The sequence below is a fragment of the Danio aesculapii genome, chromosome 5 (assembly GCF_903798145.1).
Source record: "Danio aesculapii chromosome 5, fDanAes4.1, whole genome shotgun sequence".
Classification (NCBI taxonomy): Eukaryota; Metazoa; Chordata; class Actinopteri; order Cypriniformes; family Danionidae; genus Danio; species Danio aesculapii.
This window is the reverse complement of record NC_079439.1, coordinates 67133217-67154072: the sequence shown is the minus strand read 5'-3', so window position 1 is coordinate 67154072 and position 20856 is coordinate 67133217. Positions and strand designations below refer to the sequence as shown.

At 32.6% G+C, this 20856-nt stretch overlaps 1 protein-coding gene across 1 annotated transcript in view; it reads right to left on the bottom strand.

The window, feature by feature from the left end:
* The window catches only part of jak2b (Janus kinase 2b), an 84982-nt gene that overhangs the window by 7392 nt on the left and 56734 nt on the right, over positions 1-20856 (bottom strand). The window contains exons 13-22 of the mRNA XM_056458751.1: positions 19334-19421; positions 18599-18732; positions 18378-18516; positions 11788-11939; positions 10304-10454; positions 10079-10215; positions 8025-8214; positions 5272-5396; positions 2898-3070; positions 147-264 (exon numbers count right to left, since the gene is read on the bottom strand). Of these exons, the coding sequence (XP_056314726.1) occupies positions 147-264; positions 2898-3070; positions 5272-5396; positions 8025-8214; positions 10079-10215; positions 10304-10454; positions 11788-11939; positions 18378-18516; positions 18599-18732; positions 19334-19421 (1407 nt within the window). The remainder of the gene's footprint in view (positions 1-146; positions 265-2897; positions 3071-5271; positions 5397-8024; positions 8215-10078; positions 10216-10303; positions 10455-11787; positions 11940-18377; positions 18517-18598; positions 18733-19333; positions 19422-20856) is intronic.

Here is a 20856-nt window from a genome sequence, read left to right as displayed (position 1 = left end):
GGGCGAGTAAATTAACTATGAATTTTAATCTTCGGGTAAACTATCCCTTTAAAATCAACTAACTTACAGTATCTCGGGGGAACTACACTAAGCATTTTAACATCATTGAAATGGACTCTCTGAAAAACACACAAACTATTTCTTACCGTAGGTGGGCTACAGAGCTTGTCGCTGTATGTAAAGAGTTCATACAGAACCACTCCGAAACTCCAGACGTCGGACGCTACCGAGAACTTGCTCTCAGTCAGAGACTCAGGAGCATACCTGCCACAACACAATGGATCATTCATTTACATTCACAGCTATTCATTTAGCAGACGCTTTAATCCGACATGAATTACAAAAGAGAAAGGGAGAAGTCAAATCACCAGGAAAGCAACAGTATGTTAGATGGTCAGCATTGTGTAATTGGTTTTAAACAAACAAGAACGGATGAAGAACAAACAACCGATAGATTTACACTTAAGACATTTCTTAAAGTGACAGTTCAATCAAAAATGTACTCATTGTTTACTGACTTTAGTGGTTCCAAACGTTGAGTATGAGTTTCTTTATTCTGTTGAACACAAAATAAGATATTTATTAAGATGTTAGAATTGTCACGATACTGAAATTCAATACTAATCGATACTAAAGTTTTAAAAACATCCATTTCCTGCTAACATTTGAGTGCTGTTGAGCACTTTCTTTAACAGCGCTGATTTTGCCATTGTGTTCACTTGCTCAACAGAAATGACTGATTGGTTGTGAAGCTCATCAGTTCAACGAACTCATCGCTGTTTACAGAGTGTAACAACAGATCCAGAAACACTGGAGCGTTTTAAAGCGGTGATTCATCAGAGGATCGCTTATATATCAGCTTATAGGCTAACCAGCTGATCGACGTGACATTGAAATGCTCCAGTGTCCCTGTATCTGTAGTGAATACAGGGGTGAATTCGGTGAACTGATGACCTTTAGGGCCAATCACAGTCATTTTCTCAACAGAGCTCAAATGTTAGAAGGGAATTAACGTTTTTACAATTTCAGTATCTATTGGTACCGAATTCCAGTATCGTGAAAATCTATTTTAACCCAGTAAATGCTGACTTCTATAGTAGGAAAAACAAACACTATGGTTCAACGGTTATCAGCATTTATCATAATAACTTATTTTGTGTTCAACAGAAGGAACTCAAACTGGTTTGTGATGAGTGAAAGTTGAGTAAATGATGACAGAGTTCTTATTTTTGAGGGAACTATCACTTTAAAAATGGTCAAAGATTCAGATGTTATTATACCAGGAAAGAACATGGAGACGTTTAATCCCACTGATGAGTAAGTGTGTTTTTTCTTATTTCTGGAAGCTCGAAAAATGTTGTTGCTGGTTTTGTGCAAGAAAGATGTCACAATGTCACATGATAAGATCTGTTTACTTCCTGCCTGCACATCTAGAAGATGTAAGAGGTGGAAATTTGTTAACACTCACAATTGTGACTGGAAGTATTGAAAAAGGGTCAATTGTTAATAATTCGAAACAACTAAATTGCAATGCAATTCTCACGATGATGTTTCCTCACTGGCGAAAACAGTATTACGTTATGAAACCAAATTTAACCAACATAATACCAAAGGAGGCGTGAAGTTTGTGTGTTGGGAGTTCAACTGAGTAAAACCAATTCTCAAATTGTAAGAAGAAAAAATTGGGATTAAAGGAAGGTGATTTCTGATCTCATAGAGATGGCACTAAAAGTCAAAAGGTTTAATAGCCAGGGTTTCACAAAATCAAATCTAAGATTTTAGACATTTTAAGACTGTTATAAATTAAATTTCAGACTTATGCAGGTCTAAACACTAAGGATTTTTTTCTAATGGCCCGGTTGGTCATGCGGAAAAGATGTTTACTTGCCTCATCCAAAAAACAAAAATAAATAAATAAATAAAAATTAGTTATTTATTTGACACGTATTTTAAATAATGTCAAAACAAGTAAATCCTAGTTGTCTACATGCACACAAGTTTTTTTTTTTTTAGATGGATTGTTGGTGATTGGGGACATGGATAGATGAAAATTAAGACCTACAAGAATATATTTTAGTGAATTTAAGACTTTTTCAGGCCTAAAATTTAGTTTTTTAAATTTAAGACATTTTAACTTTTGAAGACCCTGCAGAAACCCTGAACAGAAGGAACACGCAAGGTCCTTCCAGACACATAAGCCTGAAATGGATTCAGGTAACGAAGTAAAGAGCTGCAACTCGCAACCCAGAGTATATTGATGAATAAATAAATGCTAGCCAAGAACGTATTTCAATAATCCAGCCTGATGTAGGTCCTTCTGCAGCTTGATTTCCTTTCTCTGAAAGCATTTGAGAGTTTTTTTGTTGTGTTTTGGATTATTGTCTTGCTGAAATGTCCACCCTGGTTTTATCTTCATCATCCTGGTAATGAGATGTTGGACTGAAGCAGCTGATATTCATTTACACTGAGGAAGGGCAGAGGGTTGCTGAAGAACTACTGAGAGATTTCAGCTGCTGTCTGGGCTTTCACTGCCTTTCTACACCTCCCTTTCTTCATGTGTTCAATACTTTTTCCCTGCGTCATTTGATTTTATTACACAACTTAATTTGTAAACTAATTAGTTTCATCTTCTATGCATGTATGGATTTCTTTGGTTGTTACCAACATCTGGTCAAAATTTCAAGCCAACAGCACCTTTAGACATATGTTTTCTAAAAAACTGGTGACGTGTTCAATTCTTTTTCAATCCACTCTAAATAAAGCAAACCTGCAGGATTGGGGAGTTTTAACACCATGCTCTGCAAATGTACTCATTCAGTCACATTCTAAACCTAAACGACTGACATTCCTATGCAAATCTTGCTGCTGAACGATAAACAAGCAACAGTAAAACGCACCAGAATATGGGACTCTCTCCAGGCTCTTTGACCTTGTAGTACTCTTTGTCCTGAGGTAAAACCTTGGTCAAGCCAAAGTCTCCAATCTTCACCCTGCACTCGCTCTCCACCAGGATGTTGCGTGTGGCCAGGTCTCTGTGAATGTACCGCTTCGTCGCAAGGTATTCCATGCCCTGTAGACACAAGAGGATTTCAGGAGAGTCAAACTTGTACTCGGAAAAGCACAATAAAGAAAATGGAAAGACTCATTAAGTTTAAAAAGGCTTCTGTAGTTTAAAAGAGTATGCATGGTTTAGCTCCTCCCCTTCTGGTGCAGCTTGTTCTTGTTTTTCCTTCAGAGCATCGCATCAGTGGAATTTGATACCACAATTTGTTAGAGAATGTGTGTCTTTAAGTACAGGGCACCTATTTTACTCCTTTATCAAGATTTAAGATAAGTCTTTTGTGTTTCCAGAATGTGTCTGAAAAGTTTCAGCTCAAAACACCCATCAGATTATTTATTATAGCTTTAAGAATACTGGATTTTCTGCTCTAAACACATTGTAGTTGTTTTTGTTGCCTGTGCCTTTAATGCTAGTTCTCCCCGCCCACCGTTCCCACGTGCCTGTCAGAGTGTGCCTCAATCTCCGGCTGCGTCAGATAAACAGCAGTGAGACATGAAGGAAGCAGATGTCACGTAACGTTAGTGAGAAATACTACAGTAAGAACTTTACCATTGAGTATTTGATGTATTTGTTGTGGAGTTAATTCAAGCCTTTCTGCAACGATGAGTCACACATTGTTGTTATAAAGTTACACACATGCACACACACGCACACGCACACACACACACACAATGCGTGTTTAAATTTGCACTGTTTTTGCACAGCAAATGTGTCAGGATACATGTTAATACCCACTGCTGTATGGATATCTGTTATGTTAGCATACAAAATAAACCTGGTTTAATGTCAACGAACCAGGATTGAAGCATCTTCTATTATAATTCTACTGACACTATAATTGTACTGACCTGTACTTTGGTGATAAAGTAAATATGTTAAAATCGCTGTAATTTATTACAAACATGCACCGTTTTAAAAATGTTTTAAACTTGTAAATCTCATTCTTGATAGATGATGTAGATGATCACAGAGAGCCGAACAGACCTTTTAATGCCAATGATATGATTATGTGTTACTAGACATACATGCAGCTGTCAATCAATTCGGTGGGCGGGGAAAGCGCACTCTTACGTCACTCAAAACGGGAGGGATTTGGATCCTATTTTAACATCAGGAAATAAAAAAAAGGGGCTTGTTGTGTTTCTATCACCCCATTGTGACTGTGGACACTATATACCAACAGAGTTCTGTCCAAACATCTTACAAAAGATGATTTTCATCATAAGTGCCCTTTAAGTCATTTAAGTATCATTTTAAGAAATGGCTTCTTAATAATCAACATTGCGAACACTAGGCTTTTTGATATTGTTGTTGTTTTTGTCGATCATTTAAGTATTGTTTACAGTTTGAATTTGTCTTTTTGTTGCTATGGCCTTTAACATCTGGCTAGGGGACCACCAATGAAAACTTTTGGGCTAATCTGGGTACGTACGTGGGGGAACATTGATTACTTTACACTGTTCCTTTTTGTGAAATAAATAAACAAACAAAAAGATTCAGAAAATGAAGAAACGGGTTGTAAGTGTGCCAAGACATAAGATGGTTACAGTTTATATTTTGTATTGTCTTATATTTAATAATTAAGGTCATCTTGAGTTTAATGAGAAACACATTTTTTTGTAAATAGGTTTACTTTACAACTCTCATTGAGCTAAACAGATTTTGAGGAAGTTGAGGAAACACTTTTAGCTTAGCTTAGCATAAATAATTGAATCGGATTAGACCATTAGCATTTTTCTTAAAGTAAAAAACAAAAAGTTTTGATAATTTCCTATTTTAAACTTGACTACTCTTTATTTATATTGCGTACTAAGACTGACTGAATAATGAAAGGCTGCTATTTTCTATGTCAATATGGCTAGAAACTATACTCTCATTATGGGATAATAATCAAGGCCATACCATGTCTGCCTAAAACCTAAACCTAGAACATAGCAACTTTCCATCGGCCTTTGTAGAAGATGTAAATATACAATAGTCCAGCTTTAAATAGGAAAATTATGGAAACTCTTTATTTGAAATCAAGCGAGATGCTAATGGTCTAATCCGATTCAATGATCTATGCTAAGCTAAGCTAAAAGTGCACCCGCCAGTCCCGGAGATTGGCTGAATGGATTAAACTCTACTATTTAACTCCAGGGGAGTTTTAAAATGAGCATATTTGTATAAACAAAGTGGATCGTTCCTTTAAGGGGAAAGGTCTTCCTTACCTTGCATATCTGAGATGCATAATGGACAAGTTTCTGGTGGTCAATCCTATCTTTGTTTTTGTTAAGATAGTCCCGCAGACTTCCATAAGGCAGGTACTCCATAACCAGCCGTAGGTTTCTCCTCCCTGAGAACACAAGAAATGATGCAAAGCTTACAATAAAGACATCAGGCAAACACTGCATTTCACCTGAACTATAAATCAGTGAAGAACAAAAAAGTCATTACTGACTATATACAAGTTTTACATTCAATGTACTGACTGTGACAGAAAATTATGCACATCATTAAAGGTAAACCACTGGTTAAGTCCTCTCCTTATTAGCCCTCCTAGAATTTTAGTACATATTTAATTCCGAATCATTTTGAGGACTTTCATACTAAAACTTGGCAAGGACTCGAGACTGATTGAGACAAGAGTTTGGTTTATTTGGTGCGATTTGAGAAAGTACATCATTTATCAGTCATGTGCTTTAACAACTATCAAGGTAACCAGCAGGCTTTAACACTGGGCTGCTTTTCACTCTCCAAAACTGAATGGATAATCATCATAAAACCTGTCTGACATTGAAATATTTCAAGCACGTCTAGACAGATTCAAGACGTTTTGAGGTCAAATTTCACAATGTATTTAGTGACAGAAATGTTCTTTCATTTATGATGTACTCTTAAAAGAAATGGATTATAGAAAAAGAGACTAAATGTAGAATAGGGACTTGATTCAATACAGCATGTGCTGATTGGATGGAGGAACATCTGAATACATTTAGAAAAAAGCAAGAAGAACCTAATCACGAGGGTCCCCAAACACCTTCAATTAATCAGTTTTTTATTTTTATTAAATGCTTTTCAAAGGAAAACTAAATACACGGAGCAGGAAGAGTGTGTGGGTTTAGTTCAGGGCAGTTGAAATACATTATAATATTGAAGAAATTGGGCAGCATGGTGGCTCAGTGGTTAGCACTGTCACCTCACAGCAAGAAAGTCGCTGATTCAAGTCCTGGCTGGGCCAGTTGGCATTTCAGTGTGGAGTTTGCATGTTCTCACCATATTGGCTCACCAAATTGGCTGTAGCGCATGTGTGTGATTTAGTGTGTGCATGGATGTTTGGGTTGCAGCAATAAGGGCGTCCGCTGTGTAAAACATATCATCACCTTAGAATTATAAGTGGTTTACATTTTAAGACTTTATTTAAAAAACAAATGTTACACACACTGTTTGCAATGAAATGCAAAAATTTTGAAGCTCAATATCTAAAAATCATTCACAATGCAGATAGAACCTTATAATTCCAAGGTGACGATATGCTGGATAAGTTGGCGGTTCATTCTGCTGTGGCAATCCCTGATGAATAAAGGTACTAAGCCGAAGGAAAATGAATGAAAGAATTAAAGAAATGGATTCCAAATGTTGGTAAAAATGGACATATTTTCATGTGTGAATGTAATTTTTTCTAATGTAATACTTTCTATAAGGAGATTGGTCCAGTGGTTATAATATGAATGCAATATTTAGTTATTCAGTTTCCTATATAATTCCTATATAATATCCAGTTTCCTAAAAGGTTTTTCTTGGCGATACTGAGGGAAATTAAGAGTGGGTTTTTATACTTGCTAGGAAGATTGTAAGTTTCTGTGGTGTTCACAAGCAAGCAAAGTGATAGACAATTTCTTCTAAAGTATACTGGGCTGTAGAATCTCATCTCTAATTGATGGATATCCAAAAAGAGTGAACGGCTGACAATTTACCTGAAATTAATCTAAATAATGGGAATATTTTTTAATTTAAATCACGATATGCGCTTGTAATACTCAGAACTCTATCCCAATCATCACAAATACTGCAGAAGACCAATTGGAGCGCACACGGACCCAAGATTCTCACAGAAATGTCAAGTTTGGTGAAGGAAAAATCATGGTTTGGGGTTACATTCAGTAAGGAGGCGTGCAAGAGATCTGCAGTGGATGGCAACATCAACAGCCCGAAGACATTTGTACTGCCCATTACATTACAAACCACAGGAGAGGGCAAATTCTTCAACAGGATAGCGCTTCTTCTCATACTTCAGCCTACACATCAAAGTTCGTGAAAGCAAAGCAGGTCAAGGTGCTCCAGGATTGGCCAGCTCAGTCGCCAGACATGAATATTATTGAGCATGTCTGGGGTAAGATAAAGGAGGGGGCATTGAAGAGGAATCCAAAGAATCTTGATGAACTCTGGGAGTCCTGCAAGAACGCTTTCTTTGCCATTCCAGATGACTTTATTAATAAGTGATTTGAGTCATTGCAGAGATGTATGGAAGCAGTCCTCCAAGCTCATGATGGAGTCATACACAATATTCATTCTTTTCCCACTGCACCATGACTTTATTTCTGTTAAATGACAAGACTTTTGTCTAAGCAAAGTCAGACCTTACTGTCCTAATTAAATAATTAAAAATCAAGGCATGATCATATTTTATTTTGCTAAAATAAGTGTAATCTAGAGGCCTTTGCCTTTCATATAAGCCACTTCTGATACCAAACGATCAACTAGAAGTCAAGTTATTATTTGCTGTTCCTAAAACTTGGACAGGTGACAAGACTTTTGTCAGGTACTGTCCAACAGGAAAATGAACTTGAATTCAGTCCAACTAAAAGAAACAGCCCTAGATTTGACACACAAAACTGTACACAAAAATGTACACTCTAGTTCTGTGGAAATGTGTGGGTGTAATGATGACACATCAGAAGTAAAAAAGTAAAAAGTCGAATACCTGCGCCATAGCACACGCCTTTGTATTTCACAATGTTCTCATGCTGGAGGGATTTGAGGATCTCGATTTCCCGCTCAAAGTCCCGGATGTGCTCAGTGGTGCTGTGCTGCAGCTTTTTCACCGCCACCACCTCGCCGGTGTTGTCCTGCAGAGGGTCGTACCTGCACATTTCCACACTGCCAAAATTACCCTGAAAACAAGATAAAATGATGGTCCTTCGTTTATAAGCAAACATACATCTATGCTCTGTGATGGCACAAAGAGTTCCTTATTATGCATTAGGGATGACATGAAATGAAATTGAAATAAATCTTGGCCGCAACTGAACACTGAAGGAAATTTGTAATAATTATTTGTCATTTTATTAAATAATTATGCATCAGGGATGGACCGGCATAAATTTTTTGACTGAAACGGCTTTGTAATAACTATTTATCATTTAAATAAATAAAATTAAGTAATTTTGTAAGACTTTTTAAAATGTAACAAATTTTGCTGATTAAAAAAAAACAAAACAATAAATAACCACATTTTATTGACCATAAAATTTTATCTAAGCCAAACGAGTTGAGGAGGCATCATTTTAGCCAGCGTTGCCATGACAGCACAGTGTACTATTGCTAGCAGCAGAAACAAACATACTACATGGAAAATGTCCTGTCGGCACAATATTTGAGCAGTCTTTGCTTTTCTTGTGAGTATGTGTGGTTCATGAACAGATACAGTTGAAGTCAGAATTATTAGCCCCCCATTTATTTTTTTCCCTAATTTCTGTTTAACTGAGAAGATTTTCTCAACACATTTCTAAACATAATAGTTTTAATAACTCATTTCTAATAACTGATTTATTTTATTTTTGCCATGATGACAGTAAATAATATTTTACTAGACGATTTTCAAGACACTTCTATACAGCTTAGTGACATTTAAAGGCTTAAACCTTTAAAAAAAAAGGTTGTAAAACGATGGTTTGTTCTGTAGACAATCAAAAAACAAATATATGTCATCGCCAATAGCCTAGTGTTTAAGTGCGCCGACATATAGCACCAACGTGCTCACGGCGACCCTTCCCCTCTCTCTGCTCCCAAAACTTTCCTGTCTGCAACCTCTATCGTCCTTTCCAAATAAAGGTGAAAAACCCCTAAAAATATTTATAAAATAAAAAACAAAAATATTTCTTAAGGGGACTAATAATATTGACCTTAAAATGTTTTTAAAAAAATCTAAATAAATAAAACAAATAAGACTTTTTCAAGAAGAAAAAATATTATAGGACATACTGTGAAAAATTACTTGCTGTTAAATGTAATTTGGGAAATATTTGAAAAAGAAAAAAAAATTCACAGGAGGGCTGATCATTTTGATTTCAACTGTATTTATGATTTATTTTGTGACTTTCATTAATTATCAGTAGTAGTTATCAGTTTTGTATACTGTATTTAGGGTTGGGTCGACAGACGATGCCATAGTCCATCGCCGATGGCTAATAGATCAATAGTTTCATCTAGCATTTCTGAACAGCCCTCCTTCTGCTGAAAACGCACATCACGTGACTCCACACACGCACACACACTGAGCTCCAATCTTTCAGCTTCACGCTTGTACTTAAGTTATTTTAGTGAAAACCTCAGATACTGTTGGTTGGTTCTGCACCTTTTTTTACCAACCAAGTTTGTCAACGCCATTATAACGACACAGATCACTCTGCCTATTCATGCCAGAGTCCCATGGAAAAAGTGATTGACAGGCGGTAATTTGTGTGTAACTTATCTTTATTTACTTATGATTTGGTTATGGGTAAAACAAAGACAATGCAGGTCAGGTAGTTAAAACGGTAGGCTACAAATAATAAATTCATTATGAATTAATTAATTATTCATAAATAATTAATTCATCGCAGCCTACAATGACGATGCCATCGTCCATCGCGATGTTTCATATTAGACATCGTACGATGCCAAATTGGTCGTCATCGCCCAACCCTAACTGTATTACAAACTTCTTTCGAGAAACATATGAACAGTACGATCAATATAATGTGTTGGTACATGTACCTTGCCCAGCTGTTGCAGGAAAATCAGATGTCTCTCCTCAAACTGCACGGGTTCATTATTCTTAAATGCTCCAGTGTTGAATATAGATGCTGCTGCTCTGCTGGGCATGATGTCGCTCTCCTTTACGATCTCATAATCTGAGAACAATTCATCACAACAGTCACAAGAGGAATAAAATAAATAAATAAAACAGCACTAAACCACGGTCATCATGAGTGGACTGACCAGGGCAGAAGAGACTGTTGAGGTCTCGAATGATGGCTTTGAACGATGGCCTGAACGTAGGCTCGTAGTTCATGCAGCTGTTGATCAGGTTAGCCAGCTCTGTCCACTTCGGGGCAGGTAGTTGGTGACGGTTTTCATAGAACAAGTGTTTCTGAAATAGAGAAATACAAGAAATCCTGTTCTTCAGGAGGTCTGGATTATTGCTTTAAAAGGAACGCTCCACGTTTTTGGAAAATAGACTAATTTCGGAATCTATTCAGCTGATATCTGGGTTCTGACTTTTAGCTTAGAGTAGATCATTGAATCGCATTAGCATCTCGCTCAAAGAATTCAAAAAATGTTTTGATCATTTTTCTATTTAAAGCTTGACTATTCAGTATTTACAACGTGTGCCAAGAGTGACGGAAAATACAAAGTCGTTTTTTAGCTTAAGCTTTTAACTTTTAGCTTAGCATAGATCATTGAATCAGATAAGACCATTAGTATCTTACTCAAAAAAAATTCAAAAAGGTGTTTTAATCATTTTCCTATTTAAAGCTTGAGTCTTCTGTATTATTGTACTACAGTAAACTAATTCCGCATTGCACAAGGTGCAAAACAACCTTAGTTTTGTTGAGGTTTCCATTGGAAAGCTTCTTAAAAATAAATTTTCCCTGAAGCAAACCCGGAGGCTTCATAGCTGCATCCTTGTTAGCACGTCACGTTTGATGTGGTTATTTCACAGTAGGAATACTCACAGGTTCGAAGACTCATTCTTGCCCTCTACAGAGCAATTTGGCCAGGTATACATCCACGCTAAATATCAAGGTGAAAGTCATCATAGCTTGCGTAGAATAGACCCAGCTCCCAACCCAACTTTGAGAATAGATTAACAGCGATATTTTTTAATCGCCCGATAAGAGTCTCGCGCCAACGCAGCACATTAACGCCGATAACAGCCCACCAATATATATATATATATATATATATATATATATATATATATATATATATATATATATATATCTATATATATATATATATATATCTATATATATATATATATATATATATATATATATATATATATATCTATATATATATATAGATATATCTATATATATATATCTATATATATATATAGATATATCTATATATATATATCTATATATATATATATATATATATATATATATATATATATCTATATATATATATATCTATATATATCTATATATATATATATCTATATATATATATATATCTATATATATATATATCTATATATATATATATATATATATATATCTATATATATATATATCTATATATATATATATCTCTATATCTATCTATCTATCTATCTATCTATCTATCTATCTATCTATCTATCTATCTATCTATCTATCTATCTATCTATATATCTATATATCTATATATATATATATATATATGGTCTTTTTTTATTGATATTTACTAAATTAAGGACCCAAGTACTGCTTTACCTTGGAATTGTCCATGTTGGCAAGTGGCTGTTCTCCTCCGCTGCAAATCTCCCATAAAGTTGTGCCAAAGCTCCATTTGTCAGTGGTCAGACTCAGGTTTTTGGGGTCCAAGATGCATTCAGGGGGCACCCAGGGGATTCGCTCTACAAGAACTACAAAAATATTTACAATTAACATAAAAGAAGTTCAATTCAAATAACAAAAAATCCTTATTTTTCACGTATAATTGAACAATTCTATTTTCTTTTTATATTTTACAGTTGTGGGATAAACCTTGAACACTGTAAAATTAAATTTAGCAATCTTATACATGTAATATGGTTGCATTAAATTATGCACTGTTGTTTATTGGACATCAGCAGACAAAAACCCTGCATTTAATCACCTTCGTGCCATTCCAAACAAAACCTATATGACTTTCTTCTGTGGTGGAAAACCTTTTTTTTTTTCTTTTAATGTCTGTACAATTTAAGCCAGCAGACTCCAGTATTGTTCTGGACCTTGCATGCTGCTAATGTGTTGCAAAAACAGTGAAATATTCATTTGCATTTTACAGAAGACAATAAATAATTTGGAATTAGAAGCTAATGGGGTGAATGAATATTGACAAAATATTAATTTTTGGGTGAACTATCACTTTAATAATAGACTGCAAATATGACATGTGAAAATCTGCCCTCTACTGGTCAAATACTGATAATTGATAATAGTTAATTGACATTCTACTTTCATTAAATCATAAAGAAGCAACTTTTGATTAGCATTTTGTTTCATATGTTGTTTCCACCAGGTCTATTAATTTGTATATAGACAGTTGTGTACTATATTTCTTAATGTGTGAGGTAATTACTTTTAACTAATTGGAACAAACATCACTAAACAACTCTGATTGGCTGATTTACACCTTTTATCCAAAAGTAAGATTTTTTTTGTTCTTTTGCAAAGTAAACACACATGCACACATATTTATATGTGATGGACTTTTAGTTTCTTTAGCTGGGTCAAAAATACTATTTAAACAAATATAAACTGATGGACTCAACAGAAACATTGGATCTCATTGAAGCATTGAATGCATTTATGAGTAATAATTTCTGCTAGACTCTTCAGTCCACTACTAACCGGCCATTTTATTAGGTACACCATACTAGTACTGGGTTAGACCCCCTTTTGCACTCAGAACTAACTTAATCCTCCATGGCATAGATTCAACAAGGTACTAGAATTATTTCTCAGAGATTTTGGTCCATATTGACATGACAGCATCATGCGATTGCTGCCGTAGTCATAAAGAGATGGACATGATCAGCAACATTACTCAGGTAGGCTGTGGTGTTGACACGATGCTCAATTGGTACTAATGAGCCCAAAGTGTGCCAAGAAAATATCCCCTACACCATCACACCACCACCACCAGCATGAACAGTTGATACAAGGCAGGATGGATCCATGCTTTTATGATATTGACGCCAAATTCTGACCCTACCATCCAAATGTCGCAGCAGAAATAGAGACTCATCAGACCAGGCAACATTTTTCCAAACTTCTATTGTCCAATTTTGGTGAGCCTGTGTGAACTGCAGCCTCAGGTTCCTGTTCATAGCTGACAGGAGTGTTGTGGTCTTCTGCTGCTGTAGCCCATCCACCTCAAGGTTGGATGCGTTGTGCGTTCAGAGATGCTCTTCTGCAGACCTCGGTTGTAACGAGTGCTTATTTGAGTTACTGTTGCCTTTCTATCAGCTGGAACCAGTCTGGCCATTCTCCTCTGACCTCTGGCATCAACAAGACATTTCTGCCCACAAAACAGATGCTCACTGGATATTTTTTCTTTTTTCCTTATCATTCTCTGTAAACCCTAGAGATGGTGCATGTGCATGAAAATCCCAGTAGATCAGCAGTTTCTAAAATATCAGACCAGCTCTTTTGGCACCAACAACCACGCCACATTCAAAGTCACTTAAATCACCTTTCGTCCCCATTCTGATGCTCGGTTTGACCTGCAGCAGATCGTCTTGACCATGTCTACATGCCTAAATGCATTGAGTTGCTGCCATGTGATTGGCTGATTAGAAATTTGCGTTGACAGTTGGACAGGTGTACCTAATAAAGTGGCTGGTAAGTGTATTTATTAAACATGTTTTTACAGTTCTTTGCGGGCACAAAAGTGTTCTTGGAACTTCATATGATTATAGTTCACTGAACCATTGTCACATGTAATATTTTGACAACATCTCTAGACTTTTGTGGTAATTGGAGAATGAAAGAGCTCCTGAATGTAATCTAAAACATCTTAACTTGTGTTCACAAGAATAAAAGTCTCAGCGGATTAGAAAGACATACGTGTGAATAATTATTTACAGATTTTTTTATTTGGGGTGAACTAACCCTTTAATTCTTGCCTTGATTGTACAAATGGGCATTTTCAGTGTTTCTGCTATTTTCTTATAGCCCCTTCTCATATTGTGCAGATCAACAACCTTGAATCACAGCTGTAGTCTTATTCATTGTGCTGAATGACTGAGTGTGATTGGCCGATCTCTCAGCTCATCTGAATACTCTGCTTCACAACTAATGTAGAAGTTGTGTGTGACTGTCACTATGTGGGCGAAATGTGAAACAGAAGGTCATGGTTGCACATTTTTCTGTTCTTGGCCATCAACAGCAATGCGCTTCAAAAATACTTTGCTCATAAGAATTCATAAGCATGCAAATAATTGTGACACATGGCCACTTGGCTTTCATGCACATATACATATTCATACACATACAGTTTAAGTCCCTCCTGTATATTTCCTTCCCCAATTTCAGTTTAATAAAACACACATTTCTAAACATAATAGTTTTAATAACTCATCTCTAATAACTGATTTCTTTTATCTTTGCCATGATAACAGTAAATAATATTTGACTAGATATTTTTCAAGACACTACTATTCAGTTTAAAGTGACATTTAAAGCAGGGTGTCCGCAGGGTTTTAAAATGTCTTGCATTTTCAAAACAACATTTTAGGCCTTAAAATCTAAATTCACTGAAATATTGTGTTGTAGGTCTCAAATAACTTTAAACAGGTCTTAAATTTCCTCCGTCCAAGTAAAGCTACCCAATCGGTCCGAGATCCAGCCAATCACCAACAATCCATCCATCCATCCCTCCCTCCCTCCCTCCCTCTCCCTCTCTCTCTCTCTCTCTCTCTCTCTCTCTCTCTCTCTCTCTCTCTCTCTCTCTCTCTCTCTATATATATATATATATATATCTTTCTATCTATACAGCTGAAGTCAGAGTTATTAGCCCCCCTATACATTTTGTTTCTTCTTTTTTTAAATATTTCCCAAATGATGTTTAACAGAGCAAGGAAATTTTCACAGTATATCAGATAATATTTTTTCTTCTGGAGAAAGTCTTATTTGTTTTATTTCGGCTAGAATAAAAGCAGTTTTTAATTCTTTAAACACCATTTTAAGGTCAAAATATATTGTATTGTATTTTTTTCGAGTCTACAGAACAAACCATTGTTATAAAATAACTTGCCTAATTACCCTAACCTGCCTAATTTTCCTTATTAACCTAGTCAAGCCTGTAAATGTCACTTTAAGCTGTATAGATGTGTCTTGAAAATCATATAGTAAAATATTATTTACTGTCATCATGGCAAAGATAAAATAAATCAGTTATTAGAAATGAGTTATTAAAACTATTATGTTTAGAAATGTGTTGAAAAAAAATCTCTCTGTTTCAAACAGAAATTGTGGAAAAAAATAAACAGGGGGGCTAATAATTATGACTTCAACTGTATGTATGTATATATATATATATATATATATATATATATATATATATATATATATATATATATATATATATCCAAATTAAAATCCCTAAACTAAATATAGTTACACAATTACTCCTGATAATAACAGAGCAAAATATCCCTTTACATGATCTTCCATTTACACAAAAACAGAAGTAAGGGGGAGTCGACATAATGTTTATAAATAGACTTGAAACTTAAGGTTTTATAACAGAAACACATTAGGTTGAATAGAAGTTATACTCAATCAATTTGGACCAAAAGCCAACAAATACTGTTTATATTATTTGATTGTTCATGTAATTTTCTCAGTAATAAATATACTTTTAGCAATGTTAAACTTGTCATAAAAAACTAAACATGTTTGTCAAAAAAAGTGTATACAACTAGAGTTTTCTTGTGTAGACACATTAAAATAAGTGGCTAAGAAATAACTCATTTGATTTTTGTATAAGTTTCATTCATAATGGTCTTTTTTATTTATAAGAGTATTTAATAAAACATCAATTTGACTTGATGAAACCTGCAGAAACCCCGTAAAAGCTTAATTAGGCAAGTTGGGGTAATTAGGCAACTCATTGTATAACAGTAAGAACAAAAAACAAATATTGCTTAAGAGGGCTATTAATTTAGATCTTAAAAGTGGTTTTAAAAATTAAAAAACTGCTTTTATCCTAGCTGAAATAAAAATAATAAGACTTTCTCCAGAAGAAAAAATATTATAGGAAATACTGTGAAAAAACTTCCATGCTCTGTTAAATATCATTTGGAAAATGTTTAAAAAAACATCCACAGGAGGGCGAATAATTCTGACTTCAACTGTATGATGCATGTTTGAATAGACTGTGTTGTTGTTTTTTTATTACTATTATTTTATGTCTTTGTAATTTTTTTTCTAATTTATAGAAATGTTTTTTGGCTATAATTTGTATAAAAATTATTACAGATTGTATAAATGTTTTTCAGTTGTTTTGTGCCCATAAAAAACTGCTATAAATAAAATATTGAAAATAAAACGTATAAATTCATTCACATTTCAATGTTAAAATGTAAAAAAATAACTAATAAATAATAAAGATAAATAAAATACATAATACATAAATCACTTAACTGTATTTGGTGCATGTTTGGATGGACTGTGGTGTTTTTATTGTTATTATTATTTTATGTATTTTTTATTATTTTACCTATTTATTTAAATTGTTGTTTTGGTTAACATTTGTATATAAATTGTAAAAAAAAAAAAAGATTAGACTATAAATAATTATAGACTATTAATCAATTATTAGACTACAAATGTTTTAATGTTTTGTTTTGTGCTTATAAAAAAAACTGCTATAAATAAAATATTTAAAATAAAACGTATGAATTTATTCACACTTCAATGGTAACAAAATAACTGTTGGGAAGTGTGTTTATAATAAAACTGCTATAAATAAAATATTGAAAATAAAAACGTATAAATTTATTCACATTTCAATGTTAAAATGTCAAAAAATAACTAATAAATAATAAAGATAAATAAAATACTTAATACATAAATCACTTAACTGTATTTGGTGCATGTTTGGATGGACTGTGGTGTTTTATTGTTATTATTATTTTATGTATTTTTCATTATTTTACCTATATTTATTTAAATTGTTGTTTTGGTTAACATTTGTATACAAATTGTAAAAAAAAAAAAAAAAAAAAAACAAGATTAGACTATAAATAATTATAGACTATTAATCAATTATTAGACTACAAATATTTTAATGTTTTGTGCTTATAAAAAAAACTGCTATAAATAAAATATTTAAAATAAAACGTATGAATTTATTCACACTTCAATGGTAACAAAATAACTGTTGGGAAGTGTGTTTATAATAAAACTGCTATAAATAAAATATTGAAAATAAAAACGTATAAATTTATTCACATTTCAATGTTAAAATGTCAAAAATAACTAATAAATAATAAAGATAAATAAAATACATAATACATAAATCACTTAACTGTATTTGGTGCATGTTTGGATGGACTGTGGTGTTTTATTGTTATTATTATTTTATGTATTTTTCATTATTTTACCTATATTTATTTAAATTGTTGGTTAACATTTGTATAAAAATTAAAAATAAATAAATAAATAAGTTAAAAAAAAAGATTAGACTATAAATAATTAGACTATTAATCAATTATTAGACTACAAATGTTTTAATGTTTTGTGCTTATAAAAAAAACTGCTATAAATAAAATATTTAAAATAAAACGTATAAATTTATTCACATTTCAATGGTAACAAAATAACTGTTGGGAAGTGTGTTTGTAATAAAACTGCTATAAATAAAATATTGAAAATAAAACAAATTTATTGGCATTTCAATGTTAAAATGTCAAAAATAACTAATAAATAATAAAGATAAATAAAATACTTAATACATAAATCACTTAACTGTACTTGGTGCATGTTTGAATGGACTGTGGTGTTTATTCTTCTTATTCTTATTATTATTATTTTATGTCTGTAATTATTTTACTCATTTGTTTAAATGTTTTTTGGTTATAATTTGTATAAAATTTATTACAGAATGCACAAATGTTTTTGTTTGTTTTGTGCTTATAAAAAAATATAACATAATAAAACATTTGCAAATAAAATGTCAAATAAAAGTATAAATTCATTCATGTTTTAATGTTAAAATGTCAAAAAGAAGTGTAAAACAAAACAATATAAAAGTTGTGTGTGAGTGTGTGTAATATGCCAATCATATGCAATATTCAGTGACATTGACTCACTCTCTTTGGGCAGCACAGTGATGCTGATGCCTGGGTCACTCAGTTTAATGAACGGTGTGTTTCCCAGCGCCCTGTCCTCCTCCCTGATCAAAAGGATGTTTTTTGCGCACACGTTCCCATGAGCCAGACTCTTCTCCTCCTGTGTGTGAAAGAACAAAATAGCATTCATCTACTTGCTTCACAAATAGTTGGTTATTCCAGGACTGACGCTTTTTTCTTACCAAATAGAGCATAGCCCAGGCGAGCTGCTTGGCCACTTCCAGCTTCCACAGGATATTGACTGATACAGAGCTCTTGTTTTTCTTCAGATATGTGTCCAAGGAGCCAAACTTGACATATTCCTGCACCATGATGTCTGAGGTGGAGAAACACAAGCTCAAGGACTAGGGCTGCGCAATATATGGTTTCATTGATCATTGAGTCTGCATTAGTCAGTCAGTTTTACCATAAAACAGTGAAAGTATATCAATTTTGTGTGTTTTTATAGGTCCCATGAAATGAAAATAAAGTTTTTTTTTACATGTTAGCATCAGTATTGTTAGTTTTTAAGATATCTATAAGCTAGCACGCTCCAAAACAGTGACAAAATTTGCGTTTAGAAGATATAAATCTGATATAAACCTATAGACCAATCAAAAGCTCTCTAGTGTCTGACATGCTCCGCCCCCTTCAAGAGACTTCACATTTGATGCGCTTGAGCTCAACCACTATCACTGGCAGAGCTGTGATAAACGCTATTGGCTGTTTCATAAAAAGGGGAGGAGCTACATGATGCCCCATGCTCTCTTCATGTATCGGTTGAGATTACGACAAAAATCCAATAAAAATGCACATTTTAAAGCACCTGATGGGACCTTTCAGGCCTGAGACTGTAAGTATTTTTGAAGTATGTTTTAAAGTAAAATATAAGTGTCAGGGCATGATTGTGTTTATGTGTGAGCAATAGGAACACTTACTCTCGTCTCCACACACACAGATGCCATAGGTCAACACCAGATGCTTGTGTGTGAGCTGGCTCATCATGCTGGCCGCCTCGAAGAAAGACTGAAAGAAAGAAAGACTAAGTGAAAACACACTTACACAGTACATCAGACTTTCTTTGCATTTTAAAATGAATTCCACTACAAAACATTTCATATTAGAAGCTTTAGTTTTATAGTATCAAATTATTCATTTAAAATGATACATTTTTTCTATTTTATGATTTTGTTTTATTTATTTTAATTTACATTTTATTTTTCAACATTTTGTTTCTGCCCCCATGTTATTGATTTATTTATTAATTTTCCCCATTCAAAGTTTTACCTTTTGATTTGATTTTAATATTTAATTTTATTACTTAAACCTTTTACTATTCTTATATTTACTTTTACTTGCATTTTTATTTTCTACATTTACTTTTTCCCCACTTTGACAATTAAATGTTTTACCATTTAATTATTTGATTTGACTTTAATATTTATTTATTTATTTATTTTATTTTTGTACATTTTATTATATATTATTTAACAATTTAATTGAATTTAAGTATTATTGTTTACCATTTAATTTTGTACCATTTGATTTGATTTTATTTCATTTTATTAAATTCTTTTATCATATACTTTTATTTTTGTACATCTTATTTTTTTATTTATTTACATTTTATTTTTCAATATTGTGTTTTTCTGCCGTTTTATTGATTTATTGGTTAATATTTATCATTCATTTTTTAAACATTTTGACTTGATTTGACTATTTTATTATTTAATTATATTGTTTAATTTGCTTATTTCTAATTTTTATTATATTTATTTTCATTTTTATTTTTTACATTTATTTTCTCACATTTCTTCCCATTAAATTATTTAATATTCGATTTGATTTTATTATATATTATTATTTATTTATTTAATTTTTGTACACTTAATTATATATTATTTTAAACTATTGAATTTTTTTACCGTTTAATTGTTTTTTTTCTACCGTTTTATTAAATCTTTTACCATTTCATGTTATTTACAATTTATTCTTCAACATTTAATTTTCCCCTTTTTATTGATTTATTTGTTATTTTTTACCTTTTGATTTGATTTTACTTTAATATTTATTTATTTTTTGTACATTTTATTATATATTATTCAACAATTTAATTGATTTTATTAATTTAATTGAGTTTTTTTCTATCGTTTTATTAAGTCTTTTTTATTTTGATTTATTGGTTATTTTTTAACCATTCAATTTTTTACCTTTTAATTTGGTTTTACTTTATTTTATTGTTTAATTATATTATTTATTTATTTTTTTTACTTTTTTATTTATTTTCACTTGCATTTTTTTCTACATTTATTTTCTTCCTATTTTATTAATTAATTAAAATTCCTTTACCATTTAATTCTTTGATTGTATTTTATTATTTATTTAATTTTTGTACATTTTATTATATATTTTTTATAGTTTAATTGATTTTTTAATTATTTAATAGTTTCTCTTCTATTTA